Source organism: Lissotriton helveticus, chromosome 10 (genome assembly GCF_964261635.1).
Source record: "Lissotriton helveticus chromosome 10, aLisHel1.1, whole genome shotgun sequence".
NCBI lineage: Eukaryota > Metazoa > Chordata > Amphibia > Caudata > Salamandridae > Lissotriton > Lissotriton helveticus.
Window position 1 is genome coordinate 246512785 of NC_136071.1, and position 23623 is coordinate 246536407.

Genomic DNA, 23623 nt, shown 5'->3' on the forward strand with positions numbered 1-23623 from the left:
TCCTGCGTGCAGTTTGTATGCCATTTTGACCTGGCCAGGGTACCCACTTGCCATGCATTACCCTTCCCTTTTCTTGCACATAGGACACCCCTATGGTAGGCCCAAGGTTCCCCATGGGCAGGATGCAGTGTATGTGAAAGGTAGGACAAGTACTGGTGTGTGTACCATGTCCTGATTGTGAAATACTGCCAATTTTGTTTTTCACTATTGAAAGGCTATCTTGCCCATAGGACTGAATGGGGAATGCTTTGTATCATTTTACAAGCATATCTTCCCATAGGAGTAAGATCGAAAATTGGAGTCTGGTATCCCTGAACTCAGAATTTAATAATGCATCTTTTAGTAAGGATGGTTTTTAGATTCTGTGTTTGAAAATGGCACTTTTAGAAGGTGGCTATTTTCTTGTTCAACCTGTCTGTGTGCCTCTTCCTGTTTATGGATTGCCTGACTGGCTTTGGAGTGACAGGGGCTGGGGTGGCTCCAGGATTCTGGGTGAGTCAGCCCTGGGCTGAATAGGCCGATCTGCATTTGGAGTGGTGGGAGGAGTAGCACCTGTACCTGACTAGGGCTGTGCCTGCCTTCCACAAAAGACTGGCTCCACCTCCTGCGGTGAGCCTGAAGGCCATGGCCCACACTGACAAAGGAAGAAGTTGTGCACTGACAGAGTGCACCCACAACTAGTTTGTACTGGGTTCAGGAGTCCTTACACAAAGAGAACAAAGACATTTGGTGGTATAAATATTATAGCTGAAACTCATGAACTTTAGATAATCCTGGAATCAAGAGGAACCTTTGTTAAGAAGAAGAGCGGAAGAAACTGACAAGAAGGACTGCCCTTGCTGTGTGTTCTGGGGCTAACCTGCAGTTGCTATTCTGCCAAGGGGAGGAAGAGGACTGTGCTGTGTCCCCTGCTTGAAAGGAAATCTCCAAGGGCTTGAGGAGACCTGGCCTCCTATTGTGGAAACTCAGGAACACCAAAGTTTCCAAGATCTCTGCAACGCTGTGTGCGTGTGTCTGGGCACAGTGTGTAACCTTTGCGAAGCCTGCATCTCCAGAGTGTGCTCTGTCCCCCAAGATCGTCTCTGCAACTCTGTGCGTGTGTGTCGGTGCACAGCTGAGGGCCGTTGGGAAATTAACAGAAGCCGTGATCAACTGAGAGGCCGTCAACGCCACTGGCCCAAGTCGTCTGCAAGATCGTAATCGCCAAAGGAAGAATCCGGGCGGGAGCAAGATCAGCTGCAAGGCGTCTTCTAGCAACCAGGACACCTCAGACGCTCAGCCACCCAGCAGGATATCCACTTCACTGCCGAGTGAGCGGGGCTGCGCTCCCACCAGGAAGAAGCTAGCCCCGTGCAGCGTAGAGTGGATTGGCGAGCCTGAGTCCTGAGCCGTTGTTCATCTCATCTCCCAGGTAACGCTCAGAGCCACACGCTTGAGCCACCATGTGGCATAATGGAGAGTTGCGGTACCAGGGCCCCCCTTTCTCCTGACACTGATTTGAGCAGTTGGGGGTGAATCTTTATTGTCGCTGGCCGCGGAGGCAGCCTTGAGAGAATATTAAAGGGTTCAGAACAGAAGGGGCATCGTCCGTCGGGTCGAAGTAACATGCGGTTTTAATACCACGATTGGGCACATAAATTACTACCAGTCAAGGACTTATTTGCCCTGTCACTCTTTCGCATAAAGAAATACAGAGTCCTCCAGTCTATTTTTAGTAACATCCGTTTTTAAGGACATTCTACTGAAAACCTTTTACTGAATATGTTGGATTTTTGTAGTTTTGTTCTTGTGAAGCTTAGATAAAAATACTTTATTTTTCTAAACCTGTGTGGTGTCCATTTGGGGTGTTATCACTGCGTTACTGTGAGTGTTGGTACAAATACTTTACACATTGCCTTTAGGATAAGCTTGTCTGCTTGTGCCAGGCTACCAAGGGGGTTATCTAGAGTGTGTATCCCCCTTACCCGGACTAGAAGCAAGGGTCCCTATTTGGACAAATGTACCTACCTCTGCCAACTAGAGGCCCCCAATTCTAACAGAGTCCTTACTCCCCAAGTGGTGGCCCCCAGGTCCTTGACCCTTGGAAGTGGTGTTAGAGGTGCTGCTCCTGCCTAACCCTAAAATGTGGGACTTCTAAAAATGTTCACCAAAAAGTGCTTGTAGAACTGATGGAAGACTGTGACCTACCTGCCAATCTATTTGTCCAAGCTTCATCGCAAGTCAGCCTGACTCGCAGTAGCGTCTGCTACATTCTTTTCTACAATAGCAATTCCAGCTGGACTTCTCAGCGATGATATCTGGCCCTGTGTAGCCCTCTTCAGCTACAGCATGGAGGTTTTCGACTTCCAAAAGGTTGTCTAAGTCTAAAGGCAAAAATCCTCACCAGAACCAGCGGGGACCGCCTTCCCAATGAGTATGTCCGCTAGTGAGGAATATAGTGCTTAGCAGGTTGGACTACTGCAACTCCCTGTACTTGGGAGCACCGCAATACATCTTCCAGGGGTTGCAGAGAGTCCAGTCCATGGCGGCAAAGATGGTGCTAAACAGACAACGCAGATCCTCCACAATGCTGGCTTTGAGAGACCTTCATTGGTTGCCCATCAAGGAAAGGGTACACTTCAAATCCCTTTGTATTGTATTCAAAGCTGCGCACAATCTAGGTCCCGCCCCTCTGTAAGAGAAATTTACCTGGTATAACTCCAAAAGGCACCTCCGATCCTCTAGCACAGGCCTGCTGGCGACCACCAGATTTAGGCGTTCTAGGATGGGGCGGGGGGGCCTTCAGTGTGGCAGCCACCCAATTATGGAATGGGCTGCCGCAGAACATCAGACAAGCTAACTCCCTGATTTAATTTAGAAAGAGCTCGAAAACCTGGCTCTTCCCCAGGACTGACCTTTAAGCCTGCTCCTACTGCTGATCTGGTCTGTGTTTAGGTCGACCTTTTTAAGTCTGAGCGACAGGATACCCGTAGGGTGGCAGATGCGCTATATAAAAGCTTAATTCAATTCAATTCAATTCAAATCCAGTTTCTCCCCCTTGGAGCTTTTTTCCCCCCAATGTTGGCGGCTTCACTCAGACTTTGTCCAGCGCTCTCCGGGAGCGTCGACAACTCCTTGGACACAGTCTGCTGCCTTGTCGAGCTGAACTCTAACTTCTCCTGGACTTTTCTTCAAGAAACTTTCCCAGCCTGAAGCTAAGCTGAGACCAGGCCCAAACACCCCTTATATCTGACTTGCATTCCATCGCAGTCAGCTATTACTCTTGACTTTACGCCAGTTTCGCACAATCAGATAACTGCTGTTAGCGGTTTGAAATTTTAGGCGCACCATTTTACTAAAAACTTTAAAAAATCATAACTCTGCTTCTACTGATTAGATGTATTTGTTTTGGTGTCATTTATTAAAATTGATTCTACTTTTCTAAATTGGTTTGGGATTTTTCTTGTTTTGTATTTTCTCTTTAATATGGGTTGTATGCTGTATAAATCCTTTATACACTACCTCTAAGTTAAGCTGGACTGCTTTTGTGCCAAATTATCGGAGGGTTAAGCACAGGTTAATTTAATGACTTTTGTGGTTTACCTTGACGAGATGGTGATTGTTGCTTGCGTAGGGTTTCCAACTCCCCTATCCAGTAACCTAGTTATTTACACATACTTGTTGGTTGAAGGTATTCAAAGCCTTCACATACAGTCTAAAACCAGTTTTAAAGTGCCCTCATTCTCAAGGCTGTGTGAAGATGTTTGCAACATCTTACACCTGGGTTTGTGAGGGGGCTCAAAATATTGAATAACCTACTTTCGTCATGTGATAATCATACAGGGTACACTCATTGGGGTGGGTCGACTGGTGCTTCTCAATCCCCTGCTTCACGTCGCCTGGTACTACTCACTCCGCTGCTGTGCATCGCCTAGTGCTTCCCACGCACCTTACTGGATACTGTCAGGTGCTGTTCCCTCTGCTGTGCGTTGCCTTGTGCTTCCCCCTGCTGTACGTTGCTTTGTACTTTCTTCCACAAGCTACACATTGCCTGGTGCTTCACCCCGCTGCACATCACTTGATGCTTGCCCCCCTACTGAGCCCAGGATCCGCTGCCTGTCACCTGGTACTGCCACTACCCCCTTTGTGCATTCCCTCCCCTATGCAGCGTGTCATATGTACCTTCCCAGGCCCTACTTAGCTGTGTGTCACCTGTGCCTTCATATCCACCCCTTCAGCTTTGTCACCTGGGGATTCCCACCCAGAACCTCAGCTGCCCTTTTCCTGGAATTCTTGACTTTAGGATTTCTCTGTCCATCAATGCCAGTGTGTATGTATGGAGTAGACTAAGCTACTCCTCTCTGCTTTGTAAGTGCACGCATCATATTGAAGTCAGTGGTTTGCTAAAGTGGTTCATTAATCGTGTTTGTTCAGGAACTGTGTTGGTCAGGAAAAGATTGACACAAAAATGTGTATACTTTTGCGCTCATGAAGTTCAGTTCTTTAGAGTACAACAAATTTCGATTTTGTACTCTTCTCCTAAAAATTAAATAAATGAACGTAAAAGGATTACATATGTTAACATTTATTATAGTGTATTGCCCTGATCTTGCTGTTCTGCAAGGTTGCTTTTGGACCTCATTGCTGTAAATATATTTTTTGTACAAGCTCCCAATTAACACCGTATCTTTTACTTTGTCACACTTTCTGGTGCCAGAGGTGTTTACGTTCCAAAGTTTTCAAATGTGTAATGTCTCCTCTTTAACACAATCTCTATTTTTAAATATTAAATTATTAATTGTTTTACTTGTATCCAGTTTGTATTAGTCTTGGTTTCGCATATCTCTTCTGTTATTGGTGATCTACCACCTCTAACTGCTTTGCAATAATCGATTGACTCCTATTGCATTGGTGTTGAAAATCCGCCCAGCTGTATTAATTTTCTTTTTCATTTGAGGTCTGTGGAAGGTTTTAAACAAAGTTTGGTACATGATGAAGATCGATTTCAGAGCTATTGCAACAAATTATTTGCCGGCTGGGATTTCTGTATAATTGATGAGGACACGGCTCATTTGAAGCATAGCAGTCTGCAATATGAACTGAGAGTGAGCAATTGTCTTATGTTTTATATTCTTAAATAACATTTGTAACTCTTCTAAATGTATAATTAGTGGTCCTGTTCAGCATATTGAATTCGAAAAGGTATATCGGACCGTATGTTATAAATGAAGTTTCTCATTTCTTAAAAAATATGAAAATCGTTAAAAAGGAACTGAAAATATACAGCATGTAATGAGACATGGAGAATGCTTCCTTTTTTGGCTTTTCCTACTAGAGTTCGGAGGAGGGTGGGCGGGGGAATGGGTTGTCTGCTCTCCATTTGGTTTGGGGGGGATTGTGAATAAAAAGCATTTTCTTTAAATTGTTCATTGCTTTAATTTCTGGGTTTGTGGTAGTTTATACCTAGCCTTCTGAAATCTATATTTAAGGTTTTTAACATTAAAATGCTAACTCACTAAACCAAACAAATATTGGTCTACATTTAGTCAGCCAAAAAGGCTCAATTCTGTTAGAATGAACCAACAGTGTGCATACGAATGGGTCAGTTGTGTTTGCTTTTTTTGAAGTATTATTGCAAAACGACAGTTAGCAGAACTTGTAACCAAACATGCCAAAATAAAAAGGTTATGGATTCTCACATTTTCATTAGTAATATTTACTGCACTGCTGTAGATTCACAAACCTTCTGGAAATGTATCAAGCAGACTTTAATGTGAATCCCCTGGAAGTGTGTCATTGTGGGCAAGAAGGGTTTTAACATTATATTGTAATTGCATTTATATAGCGCTTACTACCCCTGAAGAGACGTCAAATCCCTTTTTCAGCGAGGAGCACGCTGCTCCGGAACCCATAAAGGATTAGTGTTGAGTTAGTATAGTGAAATATGAAAGCAATTTGAGGGGTGTTTATTAGTCCGTTATTTGGATTGAGAAGGATACCGGAGGGATAGAAGAGGGAAAAAAAGTTAGCATTGGGGTGTTGAAGCACTTTCTTGGCGAGTAGCACGCTACTCCGGAACCCTATTCTAGATTAGCAAGATGTTAGACAATTTATGGCACGCAAACCATTGTGTTTTTGTAGTTAGGCCTCTTCTAGAGACTGTCTTGAATACACTTCACATTGGAGCCTCTTTTGTGATGGTAACATTGACCCTGTACCGCTCTCCAGTATCCAAAAATATCCTTCAGTCAGCGCTCTCCAGTATCCAGGAATAACCTTCAGTCCGCCTCGTTTGCTCTGAGGTGTGGCGCCGCGGCCAGGGCGACTGAAGCTGGAATCTGGGGACCACGGTTCGATCCCCGGCGGCAGGTTAGCCCAGCACCATGTGACTCTGGGCAATAGTTCACTTAATCTTCCCGACGGCCCCCAGCGCCTAGAGACCCTTACGGGTGATTGTGCGCTTTACAAATGTGGACTTTACTCTTGCCCAAGAGATCACACGAAGTAATGGAAGCTTCCTGGAGATGCACAAATCCAAGTTAGAATGGAAACTGCTTAGCATTCGCTGTACGAAAACAATGGGCATAAATTCTGACTCTGCCCCCCACCCCCTCCTCCCCTCCCCGCTAAAAGTGCCTTAGAGAAAATAATTGGCCTCGCATAAATATGAACGAGGGTGAATGCTCACCACTAAGTTATAGATTGCAATTTCTTGACAGCAACTTAAGCAGTCATCATGCGAGGGAAGTTTTCTTTGCCTACAACTGAATGTTTCACCAAATTATTTATTATACCTAATACATAAAAATAATATTTAAAAGAGACTTGTATTTTTCACATACATATGGACTTTGCCTTGTTTGTCAAGGTGAATTTTTAAAAGAATACAGCAATTCAGTTCATCAGCGATTTCTTGTGTGTTTGTCGTCCACCAATATGCATATACAAACATATGCGCTACATTCAAACTCACACACACAAGCAAAACATTACACAGTGGTAGCCGCCCCTGTGTAATTATGCTTGATACACACTTTCAATTGAAAGACATTTTTCGATTTGCCTAGAACTTTTGATCCTGTGGATGGATTTACACAAAATGTGGCAGTCTACTAGTTTAGTTAACTAAGGTATGGCCTGCCCAGTTTTGTGAAGATCCATGCAGGGGCTAAAAAGTTAAGGGAGGAGTGAAAGTGTTTCCCCATTTATCCCCCTTACAAAATTTTGCTTGCCCCTATAGCTGCAACAGCTGAAAGTATTTACCGTTAATTCGGCATGAACGAACTTTACTCCGTAAGCGTACCTTGGTTAGTCTGGTATAAATCCGATCAGTCTTTTTTGAAGTAATAAGCATTTTAAAAGAGGTTGCAGAAAAGGCTTTGTTAGACCTGGCATCATTGGCGTGGGTCTCCCTTCCTCTCTCCTCCTCCTATGTTTTATGTTGACTGGATTTAGATGCTCTGGGTGCCGTGCCACTGCTAATCAGTGCCACAGTGCGAATGCTTGTGTAAAGATGACTGTATGAATTAGGATAACCATAATACCTAGATCTGTGTAGCGTGCTCTAATAGCGAGTTACCCTCCATTTCACGGTTACTACTGTGAAACGATCCATTCTCATAGGCCAGAATGGGCGGGTTGAGGATTACCATCTATAATCCTATCTGACCCCAGGAACCTGAGAGGAACTTCGAGTTTGATATGTTTATCCCCTTCACAGCTGGGCAAATTCCCCTGCTGTGCTGGGGGGGGGGGCGCACAGCGCCCCCGTGCTCATGACGAGGTCAGCTCGTCATGAGCCAGGGTGGTCGTGTGCTCATGACGAGCTGAGCTTGTCATAACCACACCCGTTTCTTTAGAACGCTCGCACAGCAGGGGAATTAGCCCAGCATGCGAGCGTTCTAAAGGTCATGACGAGCTGAGCTCGTCATGAGCACATGAGCACCGTGGCTCATGACGAGCTGAGCTCTTCATGATATTCGAAGGTGTTAAACTCAGGACCTCGAGATACACCTTTTAGTAAGGATCATTTATAGATCCCATGTTTGGAAATGCCTCTTCGGGAAAAGCGTTTTTTTCTTGCCTAAGCTTTACTGTAGGCTTTGTTAGTATGTGCATTAGCCGTCGGGTTTTGGAGCAGCAGGGCCTGCTGGGTCAGATCTGGCTGGAGAGAGAGATCGGTATTCCGCGCATGGGGAGGGGTGACTCTTTGATCTTAGCAAGGCTGTGCCTGGCCAGGTGAATGATGGCTCCACCTCCTACTTGGCGTCTGAAAGCAGACCCCCTCATTCTGAAAGGACAGGATATTCCCTCGTAAACCAAGTGCTCCCCGACACCACCGAACTGGTTCTTACTGGACCGAGTGATTTGTGACTTTAGAGAACAAATAATTTTTAGGTATAAAACGCTGCACTGGAACTTTATTCAGGGTGTTTCTTCTAGAGGTCAAGACGAAACTCTGTCCGAGTGAACAGAGAAAAAGGATTTTGAAAACTTTCACCAAGCTTGCTGAAGGAACTACCCGAGGGCCTGAACTGAGAGCGCCTCCTGTTGAAGTCTCAGGGACATTAGACTTCACGCCGTCGGAATTCCTGTCCAAGGAATTCTGCTTGCAGGTGAGGCCTCCGTCGAGTAATCCGGAGCCTCAGGTTCTACTGTGAGTAACTCTGAATTCATACCTTTGCAACTTCGCTGAATCTGTATGGGCCGCTGCAGCTAAGAGAGCTGCCGCCGCTGGGAGCCCGCCTGAATTTGAGCCTCTACAACTTTGCTGAATCTGTGTGGGCTGCTGCAGCTAAGAGAGAGCTGACGCCACTAAGAGCCCACCTGAATTTGTACCTTCACAATCGTCGCTGGATCTGTGTGGGCCGCTGCAGCTAAGAGAGAGCTGCCGCTGCCGATTGCCCGCACCTTTGCCAACTTTGCATCAACCTTCATCCTGTGGGCCACTGCAGCTAAGAGAGAGCTGCCGCCGCTAAGTGCCCGCACCTTTGCCAACTTTGCATCACCCTTCATCCTGTGGGCCGCCACAGCTAAGAGAGAGCTGCCACCGCTGAGTGCCCGCACCTTTGCATCACCCTTCTTCCTGTGGGCCGCCGCAGCTAAGAGAGAACTGCTGCTGCTGAGCGCCCGCACTGTTGCCAACTTGGTATTATCGTGTTCCGTCCTGTGGGCCGTCGCGGCTAAGAAGGAGCTACTACCGCCGAGTGCCCACACTTTTGCCGACTTTGCATCATTGTGATTTGTCCTGTGGGCCGCCGCAGCTGAGAGAGAGCTGCTGCCGCTGAGTGCCCGCAGCTTGTTCCCCATTGTAGAGGATTGCCACGATCATCTCGTGGGCCGCCGCAGCCAAGAGAGAGCTGCTGCTGCTGTGAGCCCACCACGGAGCTGCAAGATGAGATTCATCGCCTCCACCAGCACGGGCCACCGTAGCCGCGTGCTGCCGCCGCTGAGAGCCCGCCTGTCCCCAAGTGCCCGAACCATTGTGGGTGCACGCTGCGGACCCCTGCAGCCAAGACTTGTGGTCGCTGGGAGTCCGCCTGTCACCATCTCCGCTTCTTCGAGTAACTGCGTGCTGTGTCCCCTTTACCCGGCAGGTACCTGGTGCGCAACGGGTTGCGTAGGCCCCGGCCTTGAGCTCAGTCATTGTCACATCCTGGGGAATACGTTATTGCCTTTTTGAGTCCCTACTAGTTTATGTGCATTGTAGCTTGTTTTAACGCTTTGTGAGTCTTGAGTTGAACGTTAAAGATATTCTTTTTCTATACCTACTTGAGTTGTGTCCTTTTGTGGTGTCATTACTGCCTTATTGTGCGTGGTCATTAATGCCCCACACACTGCCTCTGAGATAGGGCTAACTGCTCATGCTATGTTCTGACAGGGTTGAGCAGGGGTTGTCAAAGGGGGTAGCCCACTTGCCCTGAATTAGGAAGAAAGGTCCGATATTGGTAATTGGCGCCAGCCATTGTCAACTAGAGACCCCGATTTCTAACCGGCTTTAAAGGGGTAAATGTTTTTTTATATCTCTACCATTCAAAGCCTTAAAGCCGTGACTCTGAGATCCTGTCAATCGCATTTTGATTTTCTCGAGAAATGTGATTGATTAGAAGAGGCTCTGAAATTTCTTTTTCTGCCAGCATGAATCCCTCATGTCAGTTTTGACTCAAGTTTCACACTGTGGAAGTTTGTTTTACACAGCAATAAGAGGGCGACCTTCAGAGGTTCCTGACCTTGGCGCTAAGGGGTACCAGGAGGTGTGGAAAACTCCCATGCTTGGGAAAAATTAAATGGGTGTCTCTCTCAAGTCACAAAAGCTTTAAGAGTCGCAACAGTCCTTTTTAGGTGCTGGAATTGACTGCTGTTTTGTGGTTGGCTCTCATTTCACTACTGACTTGAGTTTCATGTATCTGCTGAAATAATTTCTCACTCTAAAGTTCCATACTGTTAAAAATGGGCAAACATTTTAATAAGTATCTCAATACACTAAAGACCAATCCCTCTGTGCTGTTCAAAGGCTGTATGCAATGGCATATGGAGGATGGAAGGGCGTAGGCCACATGCCAAGCCCATTGATAAACTCCAGCTGTTCACTGAAGGCTATGTGCCAAGGATGGTGACCGACAGCTGTGGGTTGGGCAAAGGGTATAGCTACTGACCAGACGATGTGCCCATGCCCCCCAGCGGCCGTTGGATGCTCACCGCAAGTTAGATGCTGGCCAAGCCCTATTGCCAAGACTGCAGGAGTTGGATATAAAGTGCCTGACAAAAAATGTGATTCACTAAAAAACTCATTTAAAAACTGAGTTATGGTTCTGACTCAACCATGTCAAACCTCTGAAATCCATCACTTACGGTTACCAACAGGCACGGCACACGCCATAACTCGTGCTGACCACCATGCTCAAAACAACACGTTGCAAACAGTCCAGAAAGGAAGGAAAGAACCAAAAAGAGCATCATGGTGCAGGTTCTTTTCAGTAAATGCACAAATTAGTGTCAATCGTTATACGTTTAGGCAAATATATATCCATCTTTCGTCACTATATTCCGTGAAAAAGGTAGTGTGGTGATACTAAAACTTTTTTTTGCTTTTGGCCAAAACCAATAGTCCATTGTTGCAGCCCAGTGGTAATTAAAGTTCATTTATTGTGAACAATGGATTTCTAAATGGTTTACTTAAACTTAGATCTAATACTTTTGGGTTAGACAGTATCCCCTTCCAACAGATGGTATCGGTTTTCAACCCAATTTTGTCCATTAAATGTTTTTTTGTCAGGGCTGCTCCTTTTGATCGTAATTGTTTTTGCCACTTTGTCTTCAAGGTCTTTGTCTTTGATCATGGTTGCCGTGTATAAATCAAAGGGTGTCCCCAGGCATTTAGAGTTATTTTTCGAGAGCTGGACTTAATCTCCTTTATTCGTTTCAATGCTCTGTCTATAAAGGCGTATCTTTCCCTTCACCTTTGTGGACACTTTATTCGGTGCTGTCCTTATCTTTGTTGGTTCTTTTTTTATTCAAGCGTTTTAAAACAGCTTAGTTCTTCTCAACGTTGATTGTCTAGAAGCCTGAAATAAAGTTAATGGCCTTACATGGCGGTTGATGCCCTGAAATCTTGGTGCATTTTATTCGCGCCAACATTAAAAGAAATGCCGAAGGAAATGGTAAAGGCACTTCAAAGTAAATAAATGAACTCTCACATAACTACCACATTAATTGTTTATGGAGCGGCAGAGAGAAACCCCCAAAACGACTCTCTGATAATGTTAATCCCCACCTTTTACGTTGCTTAGGAGGACCTTGCCTCTTTAATCAATGATGTAGATAGAGCCATTGATGCAAATCTGTGGGCTGGTAAGACATTGTTGAGTGCCGTAAATAAATTCCAATCGGAACCCCCCCCCCAAAAAAAATTTTTTTTAAATTAGCCATTTCAATTACTCCCAAGCAGCATTCCTTTGTGTTCGAGGCATCAACCAGTTCAAGTAATATGACACCGCAGTAGCTCCTTCTAAAGCAAGATCTAGTGAGCCCTACTAGCGTTATCCATTACAAAGTCATAGACATTACCCAACGCTTCCAGATCTTTGGGATGCTGTTGAAACAATATTATGAGCCTATCCTATTCTGCACATAAGGATCTGTGGAACAGCAAAGGGGTCAACCTAATTAGGTCACACTTCTTCGTACTGAAAGGGTTGGATGAAGTCTCCTGAAATGTTTGTGAAAGACCTCTAGGGCTTCGCCCATCCACTCTCATTTTCCTTCGCACAATAAGTGTAGACCGAATAATTCTGAAACTTTCTAAACAAATAAAACTTTCTAAAATTGAAGTGTGACCTTCTCAAAGTGGTTACGCAAATACAATTTTTTTTAATGTAATATATTGAGCACATGTGGCCATGCAGTCTCGGAGATATGTAAAACGTTAAAGATGCATTCACATTTATAATATAAACGTGAATTATTAACAGTGTCTGTGTTTACTTTAAAAAAAAAAAAAGACACTCTTGACCACTCTTGATCCTATTAACCAGGATTCTCCAATTGGTAGCTTGATGCTACTGGTAGCTCACCAGTACTCTTGAATCTAATAATAAGAATAATGGGATTAGTAAAGTGCATGGCTGCACCCAGCAGACTTTCCCAGTGCTAAAGAATATGGCTACTCCAGGACAGCAGGCAGAAACCTAAAGAATTAGAAAAGTCAGGTCTTAAGGGGTTTCCATAAGATTTATTTGCTAGGGCTTATGCGCAGGTGTAGGGAATTCCATAATATGGGCAACAGAAACCTAAAAGAGCTACATCTCTTGCCTGGCCCAGTTAATCCGAGAGATTAGAGGCAACTTCAGGGTTGATGATTTTAAAGTCCTGGGTAGACTTTATGGCTGAACAAGATGCGTGAGGTAGCGAGGTCCAACATTCCGAAAGGCCCGGTAGGTGAAGCAAAGGGATGTGGATATTATGTGTTTATACATCGGCAACCCATGCAGATCCCATTGCTGGGACAAAAGTGATTGCAGCTTGGGGATGTGGACAATAAATTGTGCTGCTGTATTCTGAATTGTTTGGAGTTTCTTTATGCCTTAATGATGCCCAAATACAAAACATTGCAATCTAATTCTTGTCATATTAGAGCCTGAACGATAGTTTCTTTAGGTAGATGTCATTAGTGGGGGTTGTGAAGGGAGGGGAAGTCAGTGTCCCATAGTATCATAGTATTTTCCTCCAGATTCTTAAAACAGCATGTGACCACAGCTCTCATCTGGTGGTCATATGTTAAATTACTGTCCAAATAGACCTTCAGATTTTTCACTACAAGTTTTGGGACAGAGTGAGCTCAGATCAGAAGGCCGACAGGCAATTCCTGATTGGGAGAGGTTATTTCCTAAACTGGGGGTAAGAGAAATGCTTAGTTGAGTGCCATATGCATAATAAACTAGTGTAAGGCTGAATACCTCCACAATGTCTGCAAAAGAGTTGATGTACATGTTGAAGAGCATTAGACACAATGATGACCCCTCGGATGATTTTTTTTTCCACTTTAAACAAATGTTATTCATGTTCCTTTAGCAGGCTTCTTTTTTCTTCTCGCCGGATAGCTACGCTTTCAGCCCCCCTCGGATGATAACTGTTGGCCGCAATATAAATGAGAAAGCCTTTCTAGCCACATGAAAGGAACAAAGCTTCAGAAAAGATCCAAACAATTTAGAGCCCTATTGCAAATCCCACACTCCACTGAGTCTCCCATGGAGCACTGTGTGAGGCAGTGTCTAAATTAGCACTCCAATCCACCAGGATGAGTGCTGCTTGGCCACCTTGATCTAGAGCCCATCTGAGCGCTTCTGTGACCCCTAAGAGAGTGGACTTGGTTCTGTGAAGAGGATGGAAACCCTACTGTGAGGAGTGCAGTTGATTGTGATTCAAGGTACTCTGGTATTTATCTGCTGTGTTTTTCCACTAGTAGGAGGAGAGCGATGGTTTGATACTTCTCCAGTCTGGTAGACTCTAGAGATGGCATTTGTAACTAAGGTGTCACCACTGCATGCTTCAAGGCCCGTTGCACCTTTTTGGGGAACATGTGAGACTGTTAACAACATAAGAAAAACCAAAGCAGTGCTCGGGCTGAAGGAGAGCCTCATTTGATGGTTTGAAGGCCATCAAAGTCCTAGAGAATTGGACTGAAGGAGGACAAACAGGGTCCACAAGTGTTTCCCTGTCAGATAGTCGGAGGGGGCTGAACATTCAGGACATCAGCCTGGAAAAGTAGTGAAGATGTTTGGCGGATTTATTTTCTAATAACTTTGTAATTGATTGCATCTCGTCTTTGAGATAAGAGTGTGTGCGATGAGTCAAAAATTTGACAATAGAAAATATTGTCTTCGAGTTATGGGCACCATCGAATTTCTTGAGATAAAAGGGAAGGTGGGCTTTCCGAATAGCTTTATGGTAGCTCTCTTAAGTGCAGGCCAGTACAGAATTGAGAGGGTCTAGTCATTTTGAAGATGGCCATGTTACACACCATACAGTAGCCACCCTGTGGACAAGTATAACAGAGGCTGGATTGAGAGTGGAGACAAGCAATTGCCTTCCTCGTTTCAGGAGGTGGCAGTCGCAAATAAAGGACACTCCAGACGTGAATAATACTTTTAAAGTGCATTCTGGGAATGAAAGGCTAATTTTATGCCGCAGAGTCACGTGGTACCAGGCCTCATTAGCAAGTGATTTTTATTAACTGAGACATTCAGTCAGTCAAATAGTCTTTATTCAAATACAAATTCATAACACATTTATACATTTATAACACTAATCCATAAGCCATAATTAAAAAAACGGTTTCATATTTAACAAATCACAGTGATCGTAGCTCCCACCAAGATATCAATGTAGCTCGGTACATAAATACCAGAAATACAAAAGTTCATAATAAAACAGATAATGAATTTAATAAGAAGAGGTAAAAAGGCAATTTTTAAAAGTATTAATCGTGCGTCAATTTAACTGTGTGATTTAAAAATAAAGACCAGGACCAATAAGAAGCAATGGGGATGTTCCTGTCTCGTTGTACCATATTCTAACAACCCTTTCGCCCGCTGGATCCACATACCATGTAAAAATTTTGATATGGCAATAATACAAAAGTCATTACCATCTGTTTTGAGGATCCTCATGGCTTCTGAGCCTGATGTAATACCCAACAAGAGGCATGTTGGCTTGATCCATTTATGTCTCAAGTTTCTGTATGTTGGGCAAATAAAAAAGACATGGGCTATGGATTCCACTTGATCTGGGCAAAACGGACATTCCTTAGATTTTCCAGTACCCCATTTACTTGTAAAGGAATTTAGAGCGGGGGTACCAATTCGATATTGGTGATACCATTTCCTATCACTTGGGACTGTAATAAGATTCCAATATTTTTCAAGTTCCGGTACATGTTTGGTCTCCATAAAAACTTTCCTTTTAAAAACACCACATTCCAATATATTAAGACAAATCTAAAAACCTGGTCAATAGTACTTTGGTGAGCACGGAACCCTGCCTGTATGTAGGATAAAATACTACACTCATCAATCCACGTTTGAATATGGCCCAAGACAAGCCTAGCGATTACCTTTTGTAGGCAATCTATTAGGCTTATGGGCCTGTAGTTACCTGGGTCCCATGTGTCACATTTTTTGTAGATGGGTAGTATTTCTGCTCCTTTCAAGGAGTCCGGGATTGGGGTCACTCACCTGTGATCAAGGCTTGCAGGAAGCTGAAACGCCTCAGGAAGCATATGATGCTGTAATTCTTTCTCTGAAATAAAACGTTGGCAGTACCAGGAATTGGGCTTCTGCAATTTTTTTGTGGATTCTAGAGGATATTCTCCGCCCCCATTCAAGCTGGAGCTGCCATGCAGGGTTTTGAGGCCCCCACAACGGGGAACAATTTGGTGGGGATATATATCTATCTATATATATCTATGTATATGTATATGTATATGTGTATATGTATATATATATATATATATATGTGTATATATGTATGTATGTGTGTGTATGTGTGTGTGTGTGTATGCATGCATGCATATGTATGTATGTATGTATGTATGTGTGTGTATGTGTATATATATTTATGTTTTTCGCGCCTGCCAGGAGCGCGATACACAGACCCGTCCACTAAACAGTCCTGGTGTTTGCTGGCAATTTGGACTTCTATCAAGGGATTGATACGGCTAGGACCGCCTCAAGAACGGACCAGACTAGCGGCCGCTGCTCTCTGGCAGCCTGTCACTGTACGGGGAGGTGAGCATGATTACAGCGTGCCTCAGGCCCGGTGTGTTCTTATTACTGAGGCTGGACGTTGGGGACCTGAGGGAGCCTTTAACACTGACAGATCGTTCTACCCGCCACTACATGGCCCCCCCGTTTGCAAGGCAATGATCAGCAATTACAGCAGAAAATAATTTAAACCCGACTGCAGTACTTACTGGAAGAATGCATTATGGGACTTGAAGTTGTTCACTAGGCTCCGGTCCCGCAACAGAATGAATGAATGAGACATTAAAAATGGCACTACAATGGCTAACTAATAATCATCTGAAACTAAATGCTCACAAAACAGAGTTCCTACTAATCTCACCACCAAGGAGCCATGCGGAAATAAAGGAATGGACGAAATTCGTGACTGCGCTTAACTGCACCCCAACCCTAGTCAACTCAGCTAAATCGCTTGGAATCACCTTAGACGAGAATCTGGACATGAAAGCCCACATTAACTCAATGGCTAAAAATGCCCGCTTACACCTGAACTACTTAAGAAAATTGAAACCATTCATCTCAGAGCCGGATCTTAAACTGGCAATCCAATCCTTGGTTATCTCGAGGATTGAATATGGCTGCACCACCTTAGCTGGCCTACCAAAAACGTCCACAGCCCCACTAAAAGCCTGCCTCAACGCCGCGGCAAGACTTATCACCGGATCTAGGAAATATGATCATATATCCCCACACTTGAAAGCTTTAAACTGGCTACCTTACGAAGCAAGAATCCAAATGAAGATAGCATGTATCACACATAAAGCGCTCCACTACAACACCCCAGGATACCTAGCCAAGAAAATTCAGCTGTCTGGAGGTAACCGACCAGCTAGAAGCGCTGAGGAGTTGCTATTACGGCCAGCCATCTTCCGAAAGAAAAAAAACCTATGACAGAGCATTCTCAGGAGCTGCCCCCAGAATCTGGAACTCACTCCCTCCAAACATTAGGAAGATCCAAAATGTGGCAACATTCAAGCGGGAAGTGAAGAGCCTTCTGATGAACAAATACAATAAATAGAGAAGATCATCGATCACTGCCCTGAACTATTGATGCCCTATTTCAGAACATTTATGACATCAGGAAGGCGAAGAATAAGTCAGTAATATAAAGTTAGCTAATTCTAGGATATGAAACGGTCCATAAATTTATCACCAAACGTTATCTTTAAATGACCTTATAACCGCATCCCTCAGGGACTTATAACTATCTACCTCACCTATGTGTATATATTTTGCTTATGATATAATTGGAGCTGCAACTCACTTTTAACAATAACGGCACATGTGTTAAGAATGATTACATTTCATCTACCTCATATCTGTGATTCTTATAACTGTTAATATATATGTTATGCTTTCACCTACTCTATGTTAAGCGCTCTGATACCCACGGGTCTTGTTCGCGCTATACAAAACTTTATAATAAATAAATAAATAAATATATATATTATGTGTATATATGTATGTGTGTATATGTATGTATATGTATGTATGTATATGTATATATGTATATGTATGTATATGTATATATATATATATGTATGTATATATATATATGTATGTATATATATATATGTATATATATATTCACAGAAAAAACCATAGGTTATAGACCATATATAGTTAGGAATTAGCATTTACAAAACCTTGAAAATTCACTGAAAAAACCATAGGTTATAGACCATATATAGTTAGGAATTAGCATTTAGAAAACCTTATTTTACTCACACAAAACCATTGAAATTCCATATATAGTTAGTTGCACTAACTATATATCGCGCACCCGCAATCCACTGCTGATGATGTCACATATTACATCATTCATGACATGGTCAGTGACATCACTGATGACATCACTGATGACATCTCAAATGACATCACTGATGACATCACTGATGACATCTCATTTGACATCATTCTTGTGCTAATACGATAAACCTCTTCAGACTCTAATATAACCTTAGATACACTCAGTGTATACAGACACTCACACACTGTCACTCATCCATGGAGTTACTCACACACCTAGTCAGTCATGCAAAGAAACAATCTCACCTCCATTTCCTCAACTATACAGTTATACACACCTTACTTATTCAAACATATACTAACACATATTTACTCTCTTATACAATCCCTGATACAAGTTCACAATGATCCATACAGCCACTCACACATTCAGTGGCTCTCATGCACAGTTATTTATATATGCCAACTCTCACATGTACTGTGTTTTACATATGTACTTACTATGACATGTAGCATTGAGATATCCATTCACTCATCAATACACTCATGCACACAGTCAACCGCCCATGTAGCTTTTTCCACATGCACTCTTGAACTCATACACCTAGTGAATCAACTGCTCACACATCTATGCACAGAGTCACACACCTCCCAGCCACCCCCACACAAACTCAATCTCCCATAGAAATACTTGGGCAACCAATTAATAACACATATAGCCTCTCGTATAGCTAATGATCAACACATGCAGCAGTTTACATCACAACAGACATAATGATGCACAAATTAAGACAGTTTAGTCACTAACCCATGCATTCAGTGAGACACATTTAATCACTCACTCATACAGTCAGTCACGCACCTACTAAATCCTTCATCCAGACACTTATACATCCACTCATTCTTCAATATCTAAGACATATTTTAACTTTACAGAAACATACAGTCACTGGATGTTGTCATCAGTGATGTCATTTGAGATGTCATCAGTGATGTCATCAGTGATGTCACTGACCATGTCATGAATGATGTAATATGTGACATCATCAGCAGTGGATTGCGGGTGCGCGATATATAGTTAGTGCAACTAACTATATATGGAATTTCAATGGTTTTGTGTGAGTAAAATAAGGTTTTCTAAATGCTAATTCCTAACTATATATGGTCTATAACCTATGGTTTTTTCAGTGAATTTTCAAGGTTTTGTAAATGCTAATTCCTAACTATATATGGTCTATAACCTATGGTTTTTTCTGTGAATTTCATTGGTTTTTTAACAGCTAATATCTGTAGCTGTAAAATGTATTCTTCTTTAAATCCAAAAATATATTTTATATGTTTATGAATAATTTTTTTTTTAAATATTTTTTTTTCTTCGTTCCCGCTTCGCGAATCGGGAAGCTTCCCGTTAGCTGACCTTGATGCCGCGAAATAGACCGCGAGCCGGTAAACGTTTCTTTACCGCAAGTGCCGCGTTAGAAAACAACATCGTGACGCCTCCCGTCCGCATGACGTTCCACGTTGTCGCGTGATACGTCATATGACGTGCTACGTTAGCGAACTGGTACGCGAAGCGAGTGCCAAAGCGCAGGTTTCTGGAAGCAAACCGGGAGGCCCTGCAAAGCGCGTAACGTAAACACAGCAGGTCATGTGACTTGGTAATAACACTTTTCATTGGTTCATTTCACTTTTGGTTTCCTAATGATGTAAGACTAGGTCATATAATCTAAAATGAACACTTTTGATTGGTTGAGAACTCTTGTTTTTCCCAAATGATGAAAATCCCTCCTTCTTTCCTCACTCTGACTTTCATCATTGTGAGAGAAAGACCCTTTGTGATCACTGAGCAATGGCTTCTTTAGTAGCTTCAGCTGGTGCTTCCCCACCACCTCCACCACCTCCAAGGAAGAGAGGACCACCTGCTCAAGTTGTAATTCAACAAGAAGAAGAAGAAGAGGAACAGGAGGACGAGCACGAAGAGAGGCAGTTTTTGCCTGAGCAGCCCAAGACGTCTCACCGGAAAGAAAACTTCATTTGGCAATTTTTTAAAATTCCCAAAGGTCAGAAAAAAGTAAATGCAAGATACGTAACTTGCCTTATATGTCAAGATAGACTGTCCAGAGGGACCGACAAAAAATACAGTTTCGGAAACTACACAATGCATCGCCATATGACTAGGTGGCATCCTAACAACTACAGTGCTGCACAGTTTCGGAACGACCTAGATAATCTCCCTATTATGGCCAGAAGATCTGTTGTACCGGAAGTAACGGGACCAGAGGGCAGGGAGATGGTGCCAAATATACAAATGAGATTTGGTGAAGTAAAACACACCTGCGTATTTTGCGATGGATTCATTTCCTACGGAGAAAGAAGCATCACTCTGATCAACAGAGCTATTGACTATCATATGCAAGTTTGTCCGAAACGCCCAAAATAATAAATACTTCTTTTTTTTGTTTTGTTGCTCCTGTTGAGCCCTTTACAATGAATCGTTTTCATTGCCCCCTCCAAGAAAAACCCAAAAAAATATAAAACTGTTCCGAAAAATTCAAAAACATTAAAAAAATGTTCAGAAAAATAAAAAAAAAGTTCTTTTCAGAACTACCTCCCCGTTATTAAAAAATTGGTACAATATTTGGAACTGTGCCAACCTCTATTTCTCTTAGTTCGCTTCCTAGTTCGCTCGCTGGTACGCGAACTGGAAGCGAACCAAAAACAGTAAGTATAAGGGAAGGAAACACACACTTATGTTAAAAGAAAGACAGCTATAGGGGAGTAAACTAGAGATACTATTACCCATAATCCACTACTGATGATGTCACATATTACATCATTCATGACATGCTCAGTGACATCATCAGCAGAGGATTGCGGGTTTTTTGGCAACATGCCTTATCCACGGTTTAATAACGCTGCCTTTTGCTTTATATAAGTTTTCAAATTGTATGAAATATATACCAATAGGTCTTTATGAACCTTTAGGTAGTGCTTTTGTTCATGAGGTCTGGTCGCTTCCATACACATACAGATGTTTCAAAGATGATCAAGAAGTTTATCTGAATGGAGAGGAATGCACTGAGACGCCAGATCATTCACTAATGTGTAGGCACATACAGTTACACGATTCATGCAACAAACACCGACCAAATATGGCTTGCGTGTTGCAAGGCACGCCAGTTCCTGCTATCATCCCCACGTTCAAGTTGTTGGAAAATGGTAGTTATTTGATGCTCAATAATGAAGATTGTTCTGAGTTAATTAAAAGTATTCCTTTTATCGTAACAGTAAGTGAACGGGTTATTTGCTGCAGAAATGTTCTATTTCCTCCCACACATGAACATAGGGAGTTTTCAATCTGGCCACAAATACCAACCTTGGGACACGTTTCAACGGCATGACAAGAATAAGAGCTCTTTTGTCTCAGAGAGAGGTGGCCTTGAGTTCGGCCCGTGAAACTTTCGTACTTCACATAGCGAACACCCGTACACAGGTTTGCCTTTCAATTTCAGCAACATGTTTCCGACTATCTTTAACGCATCCTCCACAAAATCCCTGGCACACTTTTTTAAAGTTGTTACCAGTGGTCTCGTGACTTCATTTGAGAAAATCTTTGGAGTCATCCCTGCTCCCTTTCATTCCATTTTCTCCACTCTGGTTCGTGGATTGCATTTTTACTTGCATTACCAGCGGACGCTCTTGTGCTTTTTTACATTTTTAAATATGGATGTCCCTCCTATGCAACCTCCGACCCTGCAGCTGCTGACACTGTTCCGCAATCGCATGCTAGAATATTATGGCACAATGCCGTTGGCGATATTAAGCACGGCATATGGATTATCTTTTCGGTTCTCCTACTTCACCTGTGTCCAGCCTGTATTTCACTGCCTGACCTGTGATTTCGATTGGGCCATTGATTTGTGTCTCTGCGGACCGGTTTCTCCTGACGTCGACTTTAATCAGCTGATGACTCCTATCATTACTCACGAGTTGGTTTGTCCTGGCGAAAGGATTATGGCTGTGGCATTGATGCATGGACTACTTGGTCCCTGGAATTTACTGGCGGCAGCACAGTCTTTCTTGGAACACAGCTTTCTTGAAAACCCACCGAGCTGTCCTCTGATGGTGATAGAGGATCCGGTGCTGGGAGAGCACGTATGTTCTTTTCCGCTTTTAAATTGGATGGCTGAACTGTTTTCGGATGAAGACGGTGACTTCCTGTTGGAGGCTGTTGCAGCTTATTTTGCATACACAGTTATGTCATAGACCTTTTTCATGTTTCATATGCTGAGTACTAGCATTTCATTGACAATTCATTGACTTAATTGTCAAGTTTTTATTATTTACCTTGCCTATTGGCTTAAGACTCGATAAAGTACTTGGCTGTTTTATTTTTCTTTAGCATTGAATTTTCCTAGTTTTTAATGCTTTACCTTGCGGACCGTCCACATATAAACTTGCAATCTGCTCTCATGAGATGGCACTTCTATTATCTTATTCAGTTCGTTTCCGGATCATGGGGAGGTGTCATCTAGGTCCTGGATATCTTTACACCGTGTTAAGTTAGCATGGGCTCATTACCGGTTTAAACGCCATTTTTCCTTTTTTGCAACTTCTGCACACGACATTTAGTTGTTGCTTTAGCTTTCCACCTAGTAGTTCATCGTGGTTTACATGAGAATAATATGTTATTGGTCTACTATCTGCTTTACTTGTTAAACTATATCTGTACAGTGAGTGCTAAAGTTTCAAGAACAACACGATACAGAATTGTTATGAGGTCTGATCTCCACGACTTCATACTCATAACATAAGTGCAACTTCTGCCAATTCTGGGCATGAGGCGGGTTTTATATTGCTTTGCCGAACACACATACACAACAGTTGATGCGGTTCACATGAAGAGAGAGCTGGTGTATGCTGATGTGATTCCTTCAAATCTAAGACACTAAAGTATGGGCACGCCCTAAACCAACACAAAGAGACCTTCTTAGCAAATAATATAATATGTGTATTAGGGAGGGTGAGATATAAGCAGCCGCGGGCCGTGGAGGGAGTTACGGTGAGGCAGGGAGGCGGGGAGGGGGAGAAGCAGGGTGGAGCCCTCTCTACCTTGCCCCTCCCCCTCCCCGCCTCCCTGCCCCACCGTAACTCCCTCCACGGCCCGCGGCTGCTTATAAGTGTTGCTAACTCTTATTCATTTACAGCATGTTAACATACTGTCACCATTCGCTTTTTATGTACTAGTAACTATGCTGGTAATTTTGCTACTGATAATATGTGTACTTGTATTCTCCACCCTGCTTCTCCCCCTCCCCGCCTCCCTGCCTCACCGTAACTCCCTCCACGGCCCGCGGCTGCTTATAAGTGTTGCTAACTCTTATTCATTTACAGCATGTTAACATACTATCACCATTCACTTTTTATGTACTAGTAACTATGCTGGTAATTTTGCTACTGATAATATGTGTACTTTTATTATCTAAGGTACTACGCCTGAGAAGACGGCATTAGTAAATAAACATTTCAAATACACATGTGTTCTTCTTAACTCCATGTTCTGGTTTCTAAGAAATATATAACGACCGACTGTTCAT

General features: G+C 43.1%; 1 protein-coding gene across 2 annotated transcripts in view; it reads left to right on the forward strand.

Moving 5' to 3' along the window:
* The window catches only part of TMC7 (transmembrane channel like 7), a 430401-nt gene that overhangs the window by 158116 nt on the left and 248662 nt on the right, over positions 1–23623 (forward strand). For both annotated transcript variants that reach the window (XM_078665244.1, XM_078665243.1), the window contains exon 7: positions 4937–5084. In XM_078665244.1, coding sequence (XP_078521370.1) covers positions 4937–5084 — 148 coding nt within the window. The remainder of the gene's footprint in view (positions 1–4936; positions 5085–23623) is intronic.